The following is a 20869-nucleotide window of genomic DNA, read 5'->3' as shown; positions in this document are numbered from 1 at the left end:
AGATCACAACCTGCTGGGCACTTTTCATATTAGACAGACATGCAGAAGTCTCCTGACACGTATCGATCATCCGTCACTCTTACCGCGGCAGGGAGCTGTACTGTCGCTGAGCCTGAGCGAACGAGTCCCTCTCCTCCTGTCTCTGTCGTTGCATCTGGACCTCCACCGACACCGAGTGCCGACCCGGCTGGCTGTACCCGCCTGGACCGTTGCTGCTGGTGTTGGACTGGAAATGGCAAGACGGCAGCTCAGTTAGAAGTCATGGTCAGTGAGATCATGAGCAGCATGGAAGACATCTATCATATTCATTCATTTGTGCATCTATCTGCTAGAAAATGATGATAATCTTGACAAGACTGACTTGATTTCCAGTTAAAATCTGTGGAAATTTGCATTTCTTGGACAGAAATGATGTAGAACATGTTCAAGATTCAGAATCATTGTACTCAGCAGGTGTTTTGACTACACTGATCCCAGTGCAGGACATCGTTTAACTGCAAATGTCCTGTTTCTGGATAAATTTAGGGATAAAAAAGCAGCTCGTATGACATACCGGGCTTTGCAAAAGTTCTGTTACACGGTTTCATGATCTTTAGAGACGTTTACATGTCGGACTGAAAAATTCCATTAAATAAACTGAAAGTTCTACTTTATAGGCAGGTGTCCTTAATACAAATTTCTTTCTCCGGTGAAGTTGTATCAAGATGGAAGTCAAAAGAGTTGAGATATCTGCTCTCCTCCGTGCTGAACATCAGCCGGATGACCGTCCACAGAGTCGCGGAGAGGCTAAAGAATGGTGAAGATCTTTCAGGTCTTCACCATTCTTGAAAGATCATCTGAAAGATCTTCACCATTCTTGAGCCTCTCCGCGACTCTGTGGACGGTCATCCGGCTGATGTTCAGCTGCTTGGCTCTGTCAGACTTGTTGTGGCCAGCATGAAGGAGAGCAGATATCTCAACTCTTTTGACTTCCATCTTGATACAACTTCACCGGAGAACAAATTTGTGTTAATGACATCTGCCTATAAGGTAGAACTTTCAGTTTGTTTAATGGAATTATTCACTCCGACATGTAAACGTCTCTAAAGATCATGAAACCGTGTAACAGAACTTTTGTAAAGCCCGGTATATTCAAACATACTGTTGACATAAACAGAAATAAATAAGTGTTTTGCTGCTTTATAGTGCCTCTAACATGAACAAAACAATTTGAATCTACCAAACATGTTGTGGTGACAGAGCAACTTGTCCGGTGTTATGTTGTGACAGTAATGCTGTGTTCACCAGAGAGCTGCTTGTTCTCTTGTAAAAGCTGATTTAGCTCTGGAATGACTGGGAGCTTCACACTCCCACAGTTAAATAAATACTGATGACTTTCCTGTGTTCAGTTAAACATTCATGATGTTCCTCCAGTGCTAATGCACAATGGATGTATGAATGGGAGACTTTGGAGGTGCTAACCCTGCAAGGCGGGGAGCCAGTCGAATGAACTTAGTTTTTTTAATGTGAATTAGGCTACACAGAGTATTTTCTAGAACTAGTCCTTTTTAAACATGACTTTTTAAACATACTTGACAGTGAACTTATATTAACCTTCAGTACTATTAAATTGGCAAAACATTACACAATAATGGATAACAATTAAAATCTATAGTAACTTTATGTCGATACTTTAATATTCCATCCACTTCATTGAAAGCTGCTGCTTAACTACAACATGTGGTGAATTTCATGCTGTACAATGTATAAAATCTGAGAAAAAGTGCCTTTGTCCATGTCAAAAACAAACTGCAACTTCTGGAGTTGAAAAATGAAGTCAGAGCAGGAGTGTCAAAAAACCCCTGCAGTTCCTCAAATGGCCACTTGAGGTCAGTTCCTGAATCTCAACAGATCTCAATGTTAAAACGCACAAATTTACAGCAGAAAAAACCTCTTTACAAACTAGTACAAAAATGGTTTTGGTCTCTATAGATATTTCTCTCACTTGTAACAACTGTACAGAGGATGGATTTTTATATAACTCAACTGTTTTTATTGTATTAAGGCTTAAAGTCATGCATATTTAGGGTTGGGCTGCTTTGATTGATCATCTCAGCACAGATTCTTTGCTCTTTTTTGGATTAGTCGGGAGACAGATTAGGTCAGGTATAAAAGCATTTGTCCATTTTAATATACACTCTATAGACAAAAACTGGATTGCTTTTTCAATTTTAGAAATCTCAGCTTTAAAAAAATACAGTTTTGGATGTAAACCTATGTAACATACAACCTTTTCTCTGGTGACAGGCCTCAGATATCCATATCATAAATTAATATTAAGTCTAAACGAAAGGTCTCAGCTTATAGAAATGGCAAATGCAACTAAGAAGTGAGTTTAAAGATTAGCATTAGAGTCGTACAGCAGTAGGGCCGCACAAAACAAACAAAATTGAAAAAAACACTACAAATGTAATCCGTCTTAAAAAAATAAACAAAACATGGACGCATGATGCCTCTGTTTAAAGTCAAAGCATGAAAATCACCACAACTGGAGTCTGGGTTTCCACACAGTAGCCCAATAAAAGCAGCAGCCGTCGCCGACACTGGATACCTCACAAAATCTCCCCTCAGCCCTCCTCCCCTCCTCTTCCCTCCCACCAAGTCCAAACCACAGACACTTACCAGCAGTTAGTCGGGCAGACACACCCTGAACTCGTCTCCTCTCAGGTCAAAGTGAAGGTGAGACACAGACAGACAGGGGGAGGGGAGGTGAGACGGGGGCCATGCTGGAGACTCAGAGAAGGGTTATGGTGATGAGATGGCTGTTAGTGGGTGTTAATGAAAACAGACAACACTGTGACAGTCCTCCCCTTCTAAACACCTGTACTTTATAGTGCAGGGTATCCGGATGCAGTAGGTATACAGTACTCATGAACATCTCTGTTTTTTATGGCTGCAAATTCATTCAATAAGCTCAATAAAATGTGATGTTGCATCTTTTATTCACACAGATACACATCTATGTTGTGAGACTGATATAATGCATTCTTTCGCCTCAAAGTAGTTCAGTGTATCTTCATCTAACTAGTCAGTATTAAGTGTTGGTACCAGTTTTCAGCCACACTTTAAGTGAGACCGGCTGTCGTGGCCTCTTCCTGACTGCATCTCATTTCCTCCCTGATCTTCCTCTGAGAGCTTCATGTCCTAGTTCACCGTTGTCTTGCAGAAATCACAGTTCAAACTGGGATAACGGCACACTTTCATAGGCTGTATCCTTAAAGGCACTCACTGACTAATGAAGGAAGCTGCAAACTTGGGAGACAAATCCAGAAAAGATTCTCACATCTGTAAGCAGTGCTGATGGCTCATCCAAATTTAATTCTAAGTTCTACACACTGATAGACGCTTCACCCCAGTTCAGAAGTTGGAAATTTGTGGGAAAAGTGGTACTGTTTGTTGATTTGTTTAAAGCATGTTTACGCCTTAGTCCCACTCTCAACCACTCCAATAACAAGCCTTACCCAGGTGTTCACACTCAAGGCAACTTAGAGAGTAAGTTTATCCAAAACAGCCTTTTAAAAACAGCAGGACACAACTGAATTTCTTCACTGTCCGAGGCTAAATTTGGTTCTCACACCCAAATCTCTCTCAGCGACAGACCTCCACCTCAAGGTCCAGCCCACATTTGTACCGAAACTCCTTTTGCCCCTTCAGTGTTCATTAGCAGTGTGGGTGCGATAATTGTGTGCAGATTAGTTGCAACACAAAGCCAATCTAATTACCTTTATGGCTGTGCATCGCATTGGGAGCCTGGTGGGAGCACTGTGGACATCCGTTGGTGGGAAGGCCATAAAACGATTAAGAGCGCTAAAGAGACTCCCCTTTAAACCAAATGAAGCTGGGGCAATCACCTCTGGGGCCGGCTGGCATCGCCTCGTTGCCGACAGTGAGGGAGGAGGAGGTGGGGGTTGAGCGCCTACAACACGCCTCATTCCATATCTGAATCGAAAATTGCCGGCGGGTGAATTACAGTCGCAATATTTTTCACTCAAGGAAAAAAGAAAAAGAAATTAAAATCCCTCGTGGCTTTAGGAGGGTGGAACATTCCTGGGGATGTTGGCTCATCTGCCTGAACGCTGTGATTGCAGAAGGGGGTGGAAAATACCCTAAAGGCAGCCAGATAATAGCAGCATTAAAATGTTACAGTAAAATACAAGAGGCAATATTATGCCCTTTCTAAAAAAAACCCCGCAAACATCCGTTGAATAAACTCCTCTTTTTTCCATAGCGGTATAAATGAGTGTAATAAAGCTCGGTGTGACGCTGCCGGGAGAGCGGGCATCACTCATCCTTGATGGAATTAGACCGAGTTACCCACAATCCTCCTCTGCTCCCCCAAAACCATGGTGAGAAAGAAGAAGAGGGATCCCCCAGCTGAGTAAGAGATATGGTGTTGACCATGTGGTTGAATATGGGCGACAAGCAAAACAGATAATTGGGCGAATGGAAGACAAGAGTAAAGCAAAGATGTGACGGTTTTAACCATATCTGACTGGAGGTGTGTTATGAGGAGCTGGAGGCTTAGAGTCCATGTTTGACTTAGCGGTGCAAAGCAACATGGTTAGTGCTTCCATACGGCTGTTTGGAGATATCTGTCTAAATGGTATGACATGACTAACAGGAGCTCTGTGTTCAATTACAACCCAGTCTGATGAGAGATTTCAGAACGGATTAGGGCTGCAAATCACGATTATTGTTAATATTGATTCATCACTTTGCTTTTTAGATCAATCAAGGCAATATATAGTCAAGAAATGTCCAAAAATACCAAAAAAAAGTCTTCTTTTTAGGATTTAGACAGCAATAATACAGCCTGAAACAGATTTTCAGGTTGTATTTGGTGCGTTTAATATTGCAAAGGATATCTGTCTAATGTTTAGTTGTCGCTAAATCTACTAATGGTGAACAAATGAAACTGTACTTGACGTTTGTCTACATTTTCTACGATGGCAAATGTCATGTGTAGCGCTGCTCCTCCATGTAAGTGGGACAGCTGTAGGTGAATTAGGAAAAAAGGACAGTGGAACCTCGGGGTTTGCAGCACACCACTCAGATGAAGCAACAAAACGTAATCTATGCACGGGGGAAGGTAATTGAATTTCAAAGACACATTCTCCTGTTTTCCATATGGCCCACCAGTATGGCCAGGGCATGAGTCTAATAATGTGCAATTACTAAAGAAAGCCTCAGTGTGAGCTGCACTCTGACAAAAGACATTCAGCGACACCATTAGAGGGTTCTGCAGATGGAATTAAAGAGGCTTCCTGGAACAATGTACAGTTTTCAGATTCATTTTCACACCAATTTATATATCTAAGGTGTATAGAGCTTCTTTTTTGAATTTATCCTGTGTAAAGCTAAACTCCTGGGAAGGGAAAGGAATGTCATTTTCAGATTGTGTGTTAACTTAAACCGAGGTTTCATGGGAAAATGATTTGGATGCCAATAGCAAGTACGCTGCCACTGATGTAAACAAACATCACCCTGTAGTACGGTCCAGCTCTTTAATTGAGAGCGCGCTCAGTTGTTTCGAGACAAAGGGAGAGGTGACCTAACGCTCTCCTTTCCCACACAGTCCTGCTTTTGCTGTACAATGCCGGCAGGAATGCGCGCCAGGCCATCGATCCCATTAAAACTCTTGGTCAACACCGCCGGATGCAAAATGATGCCATACACTTTTATTGGGCTTATGAGCAGGAAAAGAAAGGCCAGAGCACAGAGGATTCTGTTCATGAGCTCTCACTTTATCATTTCAATTATAAATCATCGCACCAAATGTTCCCAGTGCACACCAAAGACTGAGCAAATTTATGATGGGAAACTGTTCTGTAGACACCAGCAGTAAAAAGAGTTCATACAGACATATACAAAAAAAACACCTTGTATAGAGAAACAACTAACAGGGTTGCTTCATATTACTGAAAATAATATGCAATAATGTGATGCATTAGAATATGCTGTGACAGAGTAGGTGTGAAATCAACAACGTGTGTCGTCTCAAAATTGACAAAAGAACGTGTGGAAATTTACTCATTTAGTGTGTAAAACAATAAGATCATATACAATGAAACGTTAACAACTAGGATAAAAATGTAAAATGTGATCTTCAAGATTTAAAATCTGCTGCAGCTCACTGTTCATAGAGTCATAATTTGTTATTCAAAACATCGTAAAACCAAGTACACTTGAGGTGCAGTGCAAGGAAGCAGGGAGGACTAAAATAAATACTAAAACTGTGACAAGCGATTTCATCACCTCCAACAACTTTGAAGGCATTCAGATTTTGTTCGCTTAGAGTTGCCCCTTGTTGCTTCAGAATGCACTAATTATCCCTCGTCTCACCAAGTGGAGCTTTGAATTAAATAAAATGTCCGTTAAAATGCACATAAACCTAACTTTAAACTGTAAAAAAAAAAGAAAAAAGGCACAGTTAAAAGTTTAAAAATGAGATGCAGATGAAGACGAGCCAGAGTCCGTGAGGCGGCGGGCGGCTCCATGATGACGGACAAGACAAGAAAACAGGACGATGGATGAGTGCGGTGGGTGGTGACAGGCGGGTGGGGTTAGTGGTGGTTTGTCAGGAGGTGTGAGGACTCCTGCATGCAGACGGTTGAAGAGGGGGTGTTAGCATTAGCACAATTAGCCAGGAAGGCCCACGGAGGTTAATGGAGGTCCTCAAGTGGGGTCTTGTTCTTGGGTGTTAGTGATGGTTAGCACCGTGCTCCAGTTAGCCACAGGTGCTAACACTGTCCTCCTCAGGCTAGGACTCGGGTCCCGGTCTGGTGGAGGTCGTTTCTTGACATTTAACAGTCTGACAGTCTCGGCCGTCTTCTTTGGCCGGCAGTGAATTCGTGTTTACAGGCTCCGGTCATTTCAGACACTCACCCAGGGCTGCTCAAAGCTGTAGGTCCTCCTGCGATCGTCGGGGTCGTCAGGGACGTTCTGGGCCTGCTGGAACTCCTGCCTCAGCCTCTGTATCCGGTCGTGGTTGCTCGGGGTTAGCCGGTTACTGGGGAGAGAGAAAAGAGGGGAGGTTTGATGGATGAGTGTGAGAGGTCCATTGTGAACAAGTGACCTGGTTCCATCAGCGCAAAGCGGAAATGGCCCGCAGGATGAAGTTCTTTAAAGTCCAGTGCGCTTTTGTCCGTGAATTGATCAAATGCACTGTTGACACTGGCAAAGCAACCCAGATACACTCAACCCAGATAAAACGCAAAAACGTGATAAGTGAGGGCAGAGCTGAGAGCGGGCTTACAGCAGAGCCAACAGCAATATGAATCAAACTAATGTGCCTCTGATGTATTATTCATAACAATGAACAAAGACTAGTGGTGAACGGTGAGCAGAACCCCCCCCCCAGCGGCCTTATATCATTCTGCTGTTGTCTGCTGCAGGCCGGCGGTGCTCCCATCAAACAATGCTGCCTTCAGTAGAACTTTCTCATGGTACGCTGAACAAATACACTCCCAACAACTTTGTCTGTGACTATATTAGATGTAATGGACTCTAAAATGTTCAGCTATTAAATATTGAAAAGTTTTTTTTTTTCAATTTTAGGCCATTTTGATCTACTCCCAGCGTCTACAGCGATTTATGATTTATGTGTTTCCAATATGTCTTTGATTCACTGTCACACACACATTAATCCTCATACATTTATTTGCTCCTTAATAGTCAATCCTGAACTCTTGCCTGTGTGTTCAAACACATAAAACAATTAGAGGTGCCACAACTGAACTAAACGCTATTGACATAAAAAGTACAGGGTGCTTGAAATTTTGTGAAACCTTTGAAATATTTTGTAGAAAAACCCAACAAAATACCCATGAGGACAGTCTACAAGCGGACTAATTCTTAGGTTTTTAATTCTATCTTATTCTACTTCAAGCTGGTCTTGTTTAGGTTTCTATTTCTTTACTTCCAAACTCAGAGCTTTTAAACTTTTTTTCTTTATTTCTGTGCCTCCATTTTTATTTTCTTACTCAGCTACATTGGAAATGAGGCCTCGATTCCCCAATGTAGTGTAAATAACAGTCGAATGACCTTAAATTTCCATTTAAGTCATAAAAGCAAATGAAGAGAACCTAATTAAATAAATAAAACTAAAATTTTACATGCGGCCATTTATATATTGCCTGAACTGATGCAATGTGACATATCTATGAGTGAGAAAAGTAGCAGGAGGAACAGCAGTTATTTAAAATTAAATTGTGTCAGATTTAGACATAGAAGTATTTTAATCATACTGAAACCACAGCACAGTTTTCATTACACCTCACACATCAACTGACATTAATTCAGCTTCATATATAGTCTTGTTTGTTGTATTTAAAAAGGGGATACAAATATATACTGTCCTCTAAGGTAGCACAGACAAACCTCTACCAGTTCCTGAGCACATAACTGTGTAGAAACACAGGGCATAAATATATTCGCGAAGACAGGTTAGTGATAAATTTAAAAGGCCTCCGACAGAGGAAAGTAATTAACACATTTTCTCTCTCAGACAGTGTGAATGAATAGAAGTGTCAAGGTCTGTGAATAAAGAAGCAGCGGGGGAACGTTGACTCTGTGCCTGACTTTTCAACTTTCTAACTTCTGCCCGGAAATTCCTGGGGACTGTCTTTATCTCGCAAAAACTGAAAAGGTCAAACCTGCAACTCTTTCCAGGCCCAAAGCTCCCCTGAGTTTAGCTTTGTAAACCCGCCTTTTTTTTTTTTTTTTGCTTACATAGGAAAAACTTTAAGGTCAGCTTTAAAATATAATACAAAGTGCATTTTGTTGAGGGATGCGATTAAAATGCAGGCAACAAAAATATAGATATTAACAACAATAAGCAAAAAAAAAAACAAAACAACGGATGTGCACTTGCAAGAAAATTTAATCTAGAAACGAGTAAATGAATCCCGTCTATTATCTTGGTTATGACAGCAACTGCACAGTAATATCAGTTCATCCTGATTAGGTTAAAGTATGACTCTATGCGGCACAAAATTACTGAAATAAGTGCCTGATTCATTTCATCCATCAAAAAACAAGCAGACAGATGGCTATAATGACATAACCTAAAACACAGCAGCGCTGCCAAAATATCCAGCTATTAACTCCAGACACATACAATGGAAAAGCCAGAGCCGGTCAGCCTTGTTAAAGAGCAGGAACCTGTCATATGCCATCCTGCTAATCTCCCTGACATGTAACATAGACACTTGGCCTCTTTAGAGTCCAGCTGACCCAGTAGGAGCTGCATCTGTGAACCTGTGACTGCAGGTCGAGGCCTAAATGCCAGCTTTAGCATGGAGCCTGGTATCTAACCGAAGAAAAAGAGTCAAAAAGATGAGAATTTGTAGCAGAGTTTGAAAGCACAGTGCGAGTTTAAGAACGTTTGATGAAAGATGCTCCCTCTCCTGAGATCGCAGCTCAACCCTGCAATCAAAACTACATCATCATTAAGGCAACCTACAGGCCCAGTCTATATCATAGAAGCCTGCCCCAGAGAGTCCAAGAGATGAGAAACTTAAATAAAGGGATCAAAGATCTCCAATCTTTTAGTCCGACAAAACGCCGGGAATCAATCAAAGAAAGAGCAACACTGCAATACAACCGTGGTGCCAAAAAAACCCCCCAGAGACGGAGGGTGGGGTGGGGGTGGGGGGGACAACGGGCTGAAATTTAGTCTGAGATGAGCTTCATCCTCTGGTCGGACTCACTCAATATCTGGCACTGCTGTAGGAGGCTGAAAGGTCACTGTGTGGCTTTGTTGAGTGGAGTGTCTCTGGGACTCAATAACGGGACTGTGGCTTGCTGACTGGGCTGCCAGCAAAGCTGTTTACGCTGAGATGCTCCCTGCCTTTCATGGTCGGGTGTGCCTCCTGAAAAGCTGTCTGTCTCAGCCTTAAGCCTGGGAAGGAGGGGGGCTCTGAGAAGATGTAATGTCTGCACTGTGGGCAGACTTGGACTTCAGAACAACACTGCTGCACTGTGCTCTGAAGCAGCATGTTGGAGCAGAGGGATCACGAGAAAAGAAGCTTTGAGGGAAAAAAAAAGATCAAAACACTCAAAGGAAAATTCACAAGGTTTATCACAACTTGGGTCTTTTTTATTTTTTTTAACCCTTGGCTAAATTTTGGAAGAAGAAGCATGAAAACTTTGACAGATGCTGAAAAAAAAAGTTTGGGGGACTCGTTTTTACCATCTGCTTGTATTTTCTCTTCCAAGTATGTCTTTCACTACTCTGGGGGGAAGAGTTGGAATTCAGTTGCATCTTATCAAATCTGAAAACTTTTACAAATAGCTATGAAGTTAATCAAATTAGAGTTGATTAAGCTGGTCAAATTAACTTTCACAACTTGTAGCTGCAATCTGGAAATGAGAAAATGAGGAAATGAGGATATTAGGAGGCTTCCTACTGAAGGAACACACAGCTGGTGGGAGGTGGTGTGAACATTTGCAGAAACAGCGTCCTAATCTGACTTTTCAACCTCTTTGTGTCCATGGTGGTACATAATTTGACAGCTTTGACCACGATTTAAACTCAAAACGATCACAGATGGTAGTTAGAGGACGTAGCTCCAGTTCTATGAGCGCGTAGGAAGAAGAACAATGGAGGTTTACTAGAAGGTTTACAAGAAAAGACTGCAACTTGTTGAAGAAAATGGCGCTTGCTGTCCTCTCTGAGTTGAACCAATCAGTGTTGAGATCTGCACAACGGTTTTTCAGGGCTGCTCAGAAATACCTGCCTTGACGGAGCTTCTACATGGACGGTCCTTGTGGTTGGAACATGAAGCAAAAGTTTGCATCATCCTAAAACTGCAAGTTCCTGCAGTTGAAAACATCCTATTGGTTGTTTTGCTGCACTGAAAATGAGTTTTGCAAAACTAAAACTTGACCTAAAGAACCGAGGTCCTCCTGATTCAGAACTATGAATATAATGATCTCAAAATTCCCTGATTTGAATAACAAAATGTTTCACTGAGACTCCGTACACCAACTTTACTGGCAGTCGTAGAAGGATGATGCAGAGTTTTGTGTCATTTCACTCACCAACAATCTTTGGCAGAGTTTGTGCAGTCTGCGGCTTGGAGAGATCTCAGTAACCAAAAGATAAAGTTTAAGTGAAGCTGTTACAGAATAAACATTCATTAGCTGGAGCTGATGTGATCTAATGCCAAGACTGAGAGCAGGATACAAATGAGGACATTCAAAAAATGACCAAAAATTTTCAAAAAGAGATTCCTGAAAAGCTAAACTAAACTTATATGACTATTTGAGTGTTTTTCTGACATTTGAAGCATCTTTTCTGCCAATTTTCAAATCATAAACCAATGTTAAATTCAGACAACAGGAATTATCCTTAAAACCTGAACTGGAGAGTGTTTTGAAAGGATTTCAGAAGTCTGTGTCAGGCCCAGACTTTGATCTTACACCCACAAAGCCACAATATATTTGAGAGATGCAGGGTAAAACACACACATTTCGAGAAAACGATCCTTTGTGAGCAAGATCGACGACGCAATTAAAGAGAGCCATTCAAAGCCTTCGCTTCATTTGGCATCGAAGAAGAAGAAGAAGAAGAAGAAGAAGGAAGTCCAATCTAATAGGATTTATCAGATCTGTGCTGTCACTCCAAAATCCCCCCATGGCACTGCTTTCACAGATCCCAATCAAAGCATGCCAACAGAGTGGGGAGGCCTCCGTTACTGTACAGTAAGTGACAGAGGCAGCTGATGGATGGAGCCTTAATCCTGCAGATTAGAAATGAATGGCCACATTCACACAGGCTGCTCTTCCCATGCCTTTAAGAGCATCCCTCAGACCCACCACCGACTGTACGCAGGCAGGAAAATTTACAACCGTCCCCTCATTTGGAGGACTGTTTTTGCGGATCAATGTGCTCTGGAGATGAATGCACACCCGAGGGTGTTCACACAGCTGGAGATGGCTGCGCCAGACACCAGCTGGACCATAAAAAAAGATCCATCTGAGCATGTGCGGCACGGGGGAAAGTGCAGAGGCCTACGCGGTGGAGAGATTCGAGTGGATCTTGTGTCTGTTTTGTGATGAGGGCCCTCGTGGTGAGTGGTTACAATTGGGGTGACCTTGAGGATACAAGAGCGCCATTGTTGGTTCACACTTCAAAGTCTCGGATGAAAGCATCACCCCGAGCTACAGGCCCCACCATGCACCGTATTAACAAAGCCAGCTAAGACGTTTCGCCGTCTTAAATCTTAGATCTACTTTCATTTCTCTAACTTAAAGGGCATCTTTTGCCCTTTAAGCGAATTAACAGTTGCTGATTCCATTAAATCTCACCTCACTCTTAATAAAACACGCATTCTGTGATATCCTATCTGTTTCATTTGCCAATAACCCTTTCTTTGGAATAATCAAATTTTTAATTAAAAGCCACAGTCTTAATTAAACATTTAATTAACCATGGGTAGTCATGGGATTCCCATCTCTGATGTGACTGTTGTACTGACTAGCTCGCCAGCCTGTTAAATAAACATTTACTGATGTACCGATACACGTAGTAAGAAAAACAGAGCCACGCCGTGAATACGTGTCCCCCCTGAACGCAGCAGCTGTGGCGGTTAGTTTCTGTAATCTTATCAGATGGGTGAACTAGGCCCTACATCCTCCGACAAAGAGAGAGCAGCTGGTGGAGCCTTTCTCTGCTGTGAAAAATGAACTGAGATGCTGAAGATGATAATCCGGGTCTATTGATCGAAAGCTCACAGACAGCAAAGAGGGAGACTGATGCCCCTGCTAACTGGTGCTAGCGGCTAACGCTCCATCTGTGAGCAGTTGTACGGCTGAGTCCCTGTGATCTGCTGCAGCGAAAAGCCACAAGACTTGGCTTTCTTTGCACTCTTGCACAGATCTGGGGGAGATGTTGATGCTCCTCATTACTGGCTCATGAAAAGATGTTTTTATGGACATTTTATTTGAAAAAGTTAGAGTAGAAACTGATTTTAAATGTACATCTTTGGTATGTTTGTGATTACAGTGCTAACTGCAGTAGTTTTCCGTATAAAGAAAGTTGATGTATGGTTCAGAAGTATGCAGTTAAGAAGAAAGTATGAGAATTTACCCAAAAATCTGCTAAGGAACACAAATATTAGTCACAATGAAGGCGGAGCTTGACTGGTATTTTAGTAGAACTCAATATTCAGTCAATTTTTATGTTTTATTGTGCTTTATATTATGATTTAACGGTGATACTATTTTTAATAAACCATACTTCTGGTTGGATGCTTAGAAAAGACTTGAGCTGTGTTTTGGCAGGGGAGCGTTTTTTATTTGTAGAGCTTCAGAGCAGAGACAGAGTTTATTGTTCGCAATGAAATGCAATAAGAGATGCTCTTTTCTGGCTGTTTCACTGCTGCTATTGCATAATTGGTGTCTCATGAGCCCATATGTGCTCGGGATGCAATAATAATTAAAATGAATTTAAAAAGAAGCTGGGTCTCCATCTCTTTGATGATGCGATGTAATTTCAGTGAAGCTGCTTATTACGTGCTACATAATATAGTGCATATGGGTGATCTAGAGTTACCGCAAAGGAACAAGTGTGCTCATCTGACCTCCACTGAATAAATAAAGGGTAGAAGAGGATTATCCCAGCTGTTCGACCATCACACCCTCGTTGCTGTCTGTTGATGCAGTGGAGAGATTAAAGGGTCCAAGAGGCCATCATGTGTCCGCCATTTTGGCTCTTATTAGCCCGATCTTGCCTTTACTCTGGATCACATAGGCTTAACCCTGAGACACTGATAGAGGCAAATTGATCTGCAGAAACACGGCAATTAGATGTCAATCAATACAATATCACCACATTTAGCAAACTCATTACGAAACCCTTGGCTTTTGCCTCCTGGTGTCAATGGACTAAGTGAGACTGAGAAGGGACCGCGTGTTGATAAACTGCACAAACACGTCAGTTTGCATGCAAAGGAAGATAAACAGCACGGCAGAAATTCACATTCGGTGCGAGAGCTCGGTGTTGACAGCGAAGTTAAGAGGCTAATGAATCCGGCTAACACGTTCCGTAACCCCGGTCGAATCAGACACCATCTGCGCGTTCGCGGCCCGGCTCGGATCAAAACGTTCTCTTCTCGGAGGGCACAGAACTGGCAGCGGCGGCGGCATGCTGAGCCAAGCTGAAGGGGCTGGATGTGTACTTGTGTGTTCATTAGTGAAGAAACACGGCACTTTAGCTGACTCGCTGCTGTAGGAGGAGCAGGCAATGGGCAGCGTTAACAACAACTGCTGCTGCTGCTCTGTGGAGAGACGTAGGTGGATTTTAATACACATTATGTGAGTCATATCTGAGATTGAAAGTTTGCTGCTGCTGTTTCAACAGCAGCTACAGAAGATCACATGTTATCTTCTTTTGTGACTGTAAAGATAGATTTACTGAGGTTTAATTTGGGTTCTTTCCTCATTTGAAGAGTTTGCCCTCTGAAACCCAAACAGTTTCTGCTCCTGTCACATTTTCTTCAATGTCGGCTCAATTTTCACTGCAAAATAAAGTCTTGCACCTTTATAGAAACCATGGCCAGAAGTAGCAAGAACTTAAGAATATCTTGTGTGCAGCATAGCAAAGTTATAATGCCCCCAAAAAGGAAAAAAAAAATTAAAAATTTCCTAGATCATTATTTTTAAAACACTGAAAAACGTCTGATCCTACAAGCATTTCTAATACTGGAAAAAAGGTCATTCTTCATATTGTAGATAATTACATATTTCATTTGTTTTCACAGTAACATTTCCTTCTCCATGCTATGTGTAAACACAGCCTGCAGTTCAGTCCAGTTCATCGGACACTCAGAGTTTTTTGTCATTTGAGTGTTGGTCACTTATTACTTTACTTTTGTTACAGGGAGCACAGATTTTTTTGGAACAGTATCTGGGTAGACCAAATGTTGTTATGGTGAGGCAGCATTTTTTTTTTTTAAATCTGTGGTAAAGAGAGTTAAGAAAAAGGCTGAAGGAAGAGCTACCTGCTTAGAGGCTTATTTTACCTGGATTTTTACATGGTGGTCATCAAAACACTAGAATGTTGTATATTTGAGTTTCAAATAATCTTTTTTCATTGAAAATCAAAGCATATATAATCCTAAAGCATAAAAATATAAATGTTCTTACAGTATAAGTCAGGATATTTTAAAACTTTATCAATCAAGTTATAAAATAATTGGGTTTTATTACATTTTCGATCAAATTAAGTTCAACTTTTATCACATTACAGGTGTTTTTATATTATCAACAAATGACACTATTGAGTGCTACAATGGCAAACAAACTTTCTACATCTCATCCTGTAAAAAATATGCAGAATTATGGAGAGAAACACTTTGTTTTCCTCAATCCAACAGAAGACCATTTTCCTTAAAAAAAAAAAAAAAAGATTAATTTCCTGCGGCGCATGAACTCATCCTGCAACTTAGAGTAGCATTCATCCTGAGCCGTCGCAATCCCACAGCGTGTCAACACTCGCGCAAAGCAGACAGTAAACATTGGAATCCATCGACGGAACGGATTGAATTTAATTGGTTTTCAGTTTTATGGGGCATCTGTATTTTTCCGGGGGCGCTGCTGGTCAGAAATGTCGGAGATGGTAATGTAACGTTTGACTGATATTAATGCAAGCACACATACATACACAGTCGCATTTAAAGCAAGATGGGTCACTGTTCTTCGATTTCAAGCTGTGGCGCCACTGCAGGCGATAATGGTGTGGCACACGGCAGCGTGGCTCCTTTTAATTCATGGGCCAATTTCATGCTGCCGCGCATCAGCGTATCGATGCCGGCCTGTTCAGTTACAAGCAAATAAATTGGACCGCGTTCCCTGATATCTGTAATCCTGCCCTACTTTTAACAAAGGTGGGGAGCACGCCATCCAATGTGGGCCACTTCAGTTTCATTACTCAAATCTCCGTCGGACTGTGCGTGTGGTGGAGGAAGATTTGAATGCGTCACTGTACTATCTGCAGAGGGCATTTCACGTGTGGTTTAGCAGCAGCTTCAATTCCATTTTCTCACAGATGCTTGGAATGAGTGTTTTTATCATGCATTCTGAGATTGAACTTCACGTGAGGATTAAACAGAGATTGTGTGGGATGTAATTTTGTGGAAGCTTTCGTTGGAAAACACTATAGGATCAGATGAAGTGAAACGACAGAGTGCCACATCTCCTTAAACAATGGCTCCTATATGGTAGCACGGTTAGCTAGTATGTACTTTGAGACTATCCATCAGAGAAGAGTCCATTAGTTGTCTGTTTAAACACTTGAAATAATAGAAAAATCAATCACCTCATGAGAAATTTGAAGCATTTTTAAAGTTGAACTCTCTCAGCCCCCAAACCTGACAGCGATTTTAAAAAATTCTGGAAAATTACAACATTTCTCACACCAACACGAGGTTTTGCACTTTCCAAGGTGAACAAGTCATGTGACGTTTAATTCACTCGGGAAAACGAACCAAATTTAAGCTTGAAATCATGATATTTCATTAAAACAATGTGTCAAATTCAGAAATAAACCATCAGAGCAAGAAACTGTAAAAGCAGAAAATACTCAGGCTTTCAATTTTTCAATAATCCATGAATGCATCACATGTAAAGTGCAGTTTTTTCCAGGAAACTAACCATCTAAGCTTTAACTTACGATATTTCATTAGAATCATTTTATTCTAGAATATCTCATTTAAAAACATGCCAAAAATCAAGCCTTTGCACGAAACAGATTCTGTCAAAAAAGAAAAATTCTGCATTCCTTCATGGAAGAGTGAAGCCATGATTGACTCAGCTGTGATTTACAAACAACTGACAAAAATTCAGAGTATTCAAGTGAACTGCAGGCAGTGCTTCCACAGAGAAGAGCCAGTAATGGAGATTTGGAGCTGTTGTTGGAAGACACATTCATGGTGAAAACATCTTTCCAGAGTTAATGTGCAGGTTAGTTTGAAAAACGTGAGAAAAGTGTTTAAATATCTATAGTAAGTAAAGCTGCCATTTTTACTGAATATAGGTAACACATGGGATTTTTTGTAAATTAAAGAATCAAAGAAATTCAACTGTTGTTTTCGCTTTTTTTTATGATTTATGGCATTACAACTTTGTCATACTGCACTGAGAAAACGTTTTAATTTTTCTATATTTCTAGTCATGGTTGTGCTGTTTCCATAGAGAAACAGGACTTTATATGGCAGTAAAACTGAGCCAGATATGTGACAGAAACCGCCTGGGGTTCAGAGGGTTAAAATTCCACCAACATAACCTAGCAAATACCTTACAGGAGGCAGATCATCAAAACGCTGTGTCCTTTCCTTACTTGGTAATAATATTCTTTAAAGCCAACTCTTTTTTCTCTCTCTCTCTCTTCGAAACACATGAGCCGCTTCCTTGTCTCACCCACCCAAGATTCAATTCCATCTTCCTGCCCAACATTGAAATGCTAAATAGGGAAATGGATATCTGATCTTATCCACATTAACGCGGCTCCCAATCTAACATGCCATCACGGTTGTAGTGCTTTGATGTAACAGTGACAAAACAGTGCCTAATCTCATCCATCAGTGACAGATGATGATCTCCTCCGTGTCGGGAGGCATAATAAAGACTGCGGAGGGTGAAAATCGAGCATATGCAAAACTGCCACGCGTCTCCATGCACTTGTGTTAAGCACGCTCTAAAAAACGACGCACAAATACAACAACAGATTGCTCTTTTAGCCTCCACATCAGGTCTGTCTCGGAGCCTATTCATCTCGGATATAAATTCACACACACTCTGTCTCCATCGCAGCCCAACACACACTGTGACACTGACTTGAGGGTTAACAGGAGACGGCATCCATCAAAACACACCATTCGATCAGTCAAAGGAGAGATCTGAGCTGTCAGATAAGCTACTTATTGTAATATATCTGAGCTTCACAACGCCGTTATGATCCCACCAATCATAACTTACTGCTCGCCAGGCCACTAGTCTTTGTGATTCACAGCCGATCGCCATGATTCAGCACATTCAGTCACCTGGGGAGACTGTAACCAGGCAACAAGGTTTGGAGAAAAGGGTCTTGTGAGTTAATGGCTTCACCGCAGACGGCATCACATCCTACTAATTATTCCTTTCTGTGTCAACACGGCCGTAAAGTAGGCTCTTCTAGGCCATTAACTTGTAGTGGTGCTTTAACAACTCCGCAGACGAGCGAAAACTAGTTTTCAACATGCCTGAGCCCACAAGAGCTGTGTTTTTTTTTCCCCCTACAGGTTGTGCAAATTACTGGCAGAGTTTGAGGACGCAAAAAGTGTTTGATGAAAGTGTGTGTGTGGGGAGGAGGAGAGGATTTTCAAACCAGCAGGGTGAGCACGGCGTCTTATCAGCAGTGGATTAGGGAGGCATTAAAGAGTCCGACTTGCTTTTTTACATTTTTATGAGGTCTCAGCTAAACTAAACATTGATAACAAGGGCTGACTTTTTCATACTCATGAATAAAGTTCAGTCCGAATCGGGAAACTACATTTTGCACGAGTTCTTGGGCTCTTGTCTTTTCTTGTTGGCGAAGCATCTCAGGTTTTCGCTCAGAGATTATTTTCTTTGTTTTAACAGGTAAGAATGGAGTATTTCATCTTCAGCGGTAGTTTTAGTCAGAATGCAGGCTTATTGTTTAATGACTGGTGCTCAATAGGACCAATAGTTTTTATCTTAATGACTTAAATCTAAGCAGTTGTATTAGAATTTAGAGTCTGCTGGCTACAACAGGCACCATTTTGGTAGCTTTTCCTGAACTTCTGGATGGGCATTATGACAAAAAAAAAAGTCTACCTTCAAAAGCTCACCATAACTGAGGTTAAAATGCCTCTGATTGGGGAAAAAGTGACACAAGTACACATCAATCCATCATCATCATCATCATCATCATCCGGTGCATCCACACTCTTAACATTACACCCTCCATTTACCTTGAAACTGCCACTACAGAAGGGATTTTTTTGGAAAAAAGTAGAAGATCTAAGGAGAATAGCAGACTAGTAGAAAGTCAGAATACAGAAAACCTCTATAAAGACCAGTAATGCCATTAAAGCCACTGGATGCTTGAGATCCAAGAATCCATTGCTTCTGCTAGTAGAATGATGGAGTGTAGGTGTGACACTTTTGCACTCATCAGGGGCATTTTAACCCCAATTATGTGGAATATTTGAAGGTACACTCTATGTTTTTGTGCTAATGACCAAAAAAGTCAAGCTATTGGATGACCTCTTTTATGTAGAGTAGTTGAACAACAGAATATATAAAGAAAACTCTCTGAATTCCAGTAATGACAATAAAACCATTTCGATGCTTGAAATCCAAGCATCCAATGGTTTTATTTTTTTGGTCATGAGCATGAAAACAAAGTCTATCTTCAAATACTCCACATAACTGGGTTCAAAATGTCTCTAAGCTGGCAAAAGTGGCCCACTTACACATCCCTCCACCACCACCATCATCATCTTCATCATTAACATCGCAGGGACATCCACACCTTTAGTATTGCATCCTCCATTACCCTAATTACTGGCAATACAGAAGGGATATTTTGGGGAAAAAGAAGATTTAAGAAGAATAATAGTCTAGCAGAATGACAGAATACATTAAAAAAAACTGCTATAAAGGCCAGTTATGACATTAAAGCCATTGGATACTTGCGAGTCAAACATCCAATAGCTTTACTTGTCTGGTCATTAGCACAAAAACATAAAGTCTACTTTGACATACTCCAAATAACTGGGGTAAAATGCCTCCGATGGGTGCAGAAGTGGCCCAGTTACACATCAATCCATCCTCATCATAGGTGCATCCACACCTTCAGCATTACACCCTCCGGTTACCTCAAACCTGGAATTACAGAAGGGACTTTTTGCAAAAAACAAAAAAACAAAAACAAGATCTAAGGAGAATAGTAGACTATCAGAATGACAGAATACATAAAAATTCTATAAAGGCCAGTAATGTCATTAAATCCATTGGATGCATGAGATTCAGGAATTCAAAAAGGCTCAAAATCCTGAACTATCTATGTACATATCAAAGACTGAGTTACAAAATGTGGCCTGAATTAGCTGGCTGTCACAATGATCTGTACATTAGGAAGCACACAGCCGGAGTGTGATATTATTCACGGCGACGACAAAAGGATTCTGTGGCAGCAGGATGGATCACCCTTTAAAGTCAGAAAAAGGAAATAAGGGGACGAGACAGAAGGAAACTAGTGAGATAGCAGTCATTTGGGTTTGTGGCAGAGGCGATTGGAACTTGAGGAAGTAAGTAGAGCGAGGCCACATTACAATCCTGGTGCCAGTTTTATTGGGAGAGGTGAAGGTTTGACTGATGCTTATCCGCAATGCCGGCTGACAATTTGGACCTGACCTGGATTGGAGGGGTGGAAAAGACGAGAAAGTCAGAAATGAAGGGGAGGGTAGAGGGAGACCAACACTGAGAGAGAGCAGAAAGGAAATCAAATTGGAGCAGTCTAATTTCTGGGGCAGGCATTGCGGTCCAACTCGTATGGCCCACTCCCTTGTTCTCTCCTTTATGGCGACTGGTGGGTGACGGATGGATGTCTCACTTGTAATGGTTCCCATTTTCAGAGAGCTGTATAATACTTCCGACTGAAGCGCGAGCGGCATCTGATAAATCATAATCTAAGTCAAATTAGGATCCATTATCATCAGAAGGCAGGGGGCCCTTTTCCCTGTGTTTCAGGGCTGCATTGGAAGAAAATGAGACTGGAGGCATCTTGTGACAGCAGGCAATTTTGAGAGAGGAAGATTGAGTA

General features: G+C 41.4%; 1 protein-coding gene across 1 annotated transcript in view; it reads right to left on the bottom strand.

Annotated features, from left to right (window-relative positions):
* pard3ab (par-3 family cell polarity regulator alpha, b) overlaps positions 1 to 20869 on the bottom strand; it is a 335934-nt gene that overhangs the window by 9045 nt on the left and 306020 nt on the right. Inside the window, exons 23-24 of the mRNA XM_051953203.1 lie at positions 6925 to 7048; positions 84 to 226 (exon numbers count right to left, since the gene is read on the bottom strand). Of these exons, the coding sequence (XP_051809163.1) occupies positions 84 to 226; positions 6925 to 7048 (267 nt within the window). The remainder of the gene's footprint in view (positions 1 to 83; positions 227 to 6924; positions 7049 to 20869) is intronic.

The sequence above is a fragment of the Acanthochromis polyacanthus genome, chromosome 9 (assembly GCF_021347895.1).
Source record: "Acanthochromis polyacanthus isolate Apoly-LR-REF ecotype Palm Island chromosome 9, KAUST_Apoly_ChrSc, whole genome shotgun sequence".
Taxonomy (NCBI): domain Eukaryota; kingdom Metazoa; phylum Chordata; class Actinopteri; family Pomacentridae; genus Acanthochromis; species Acanthochromis polyacanthus.
The sequence above is the reverse complement of the archived record's forward strand: the minus strand, read 5'-3'. Positions and strand labels throughout refer to the sequence as shown.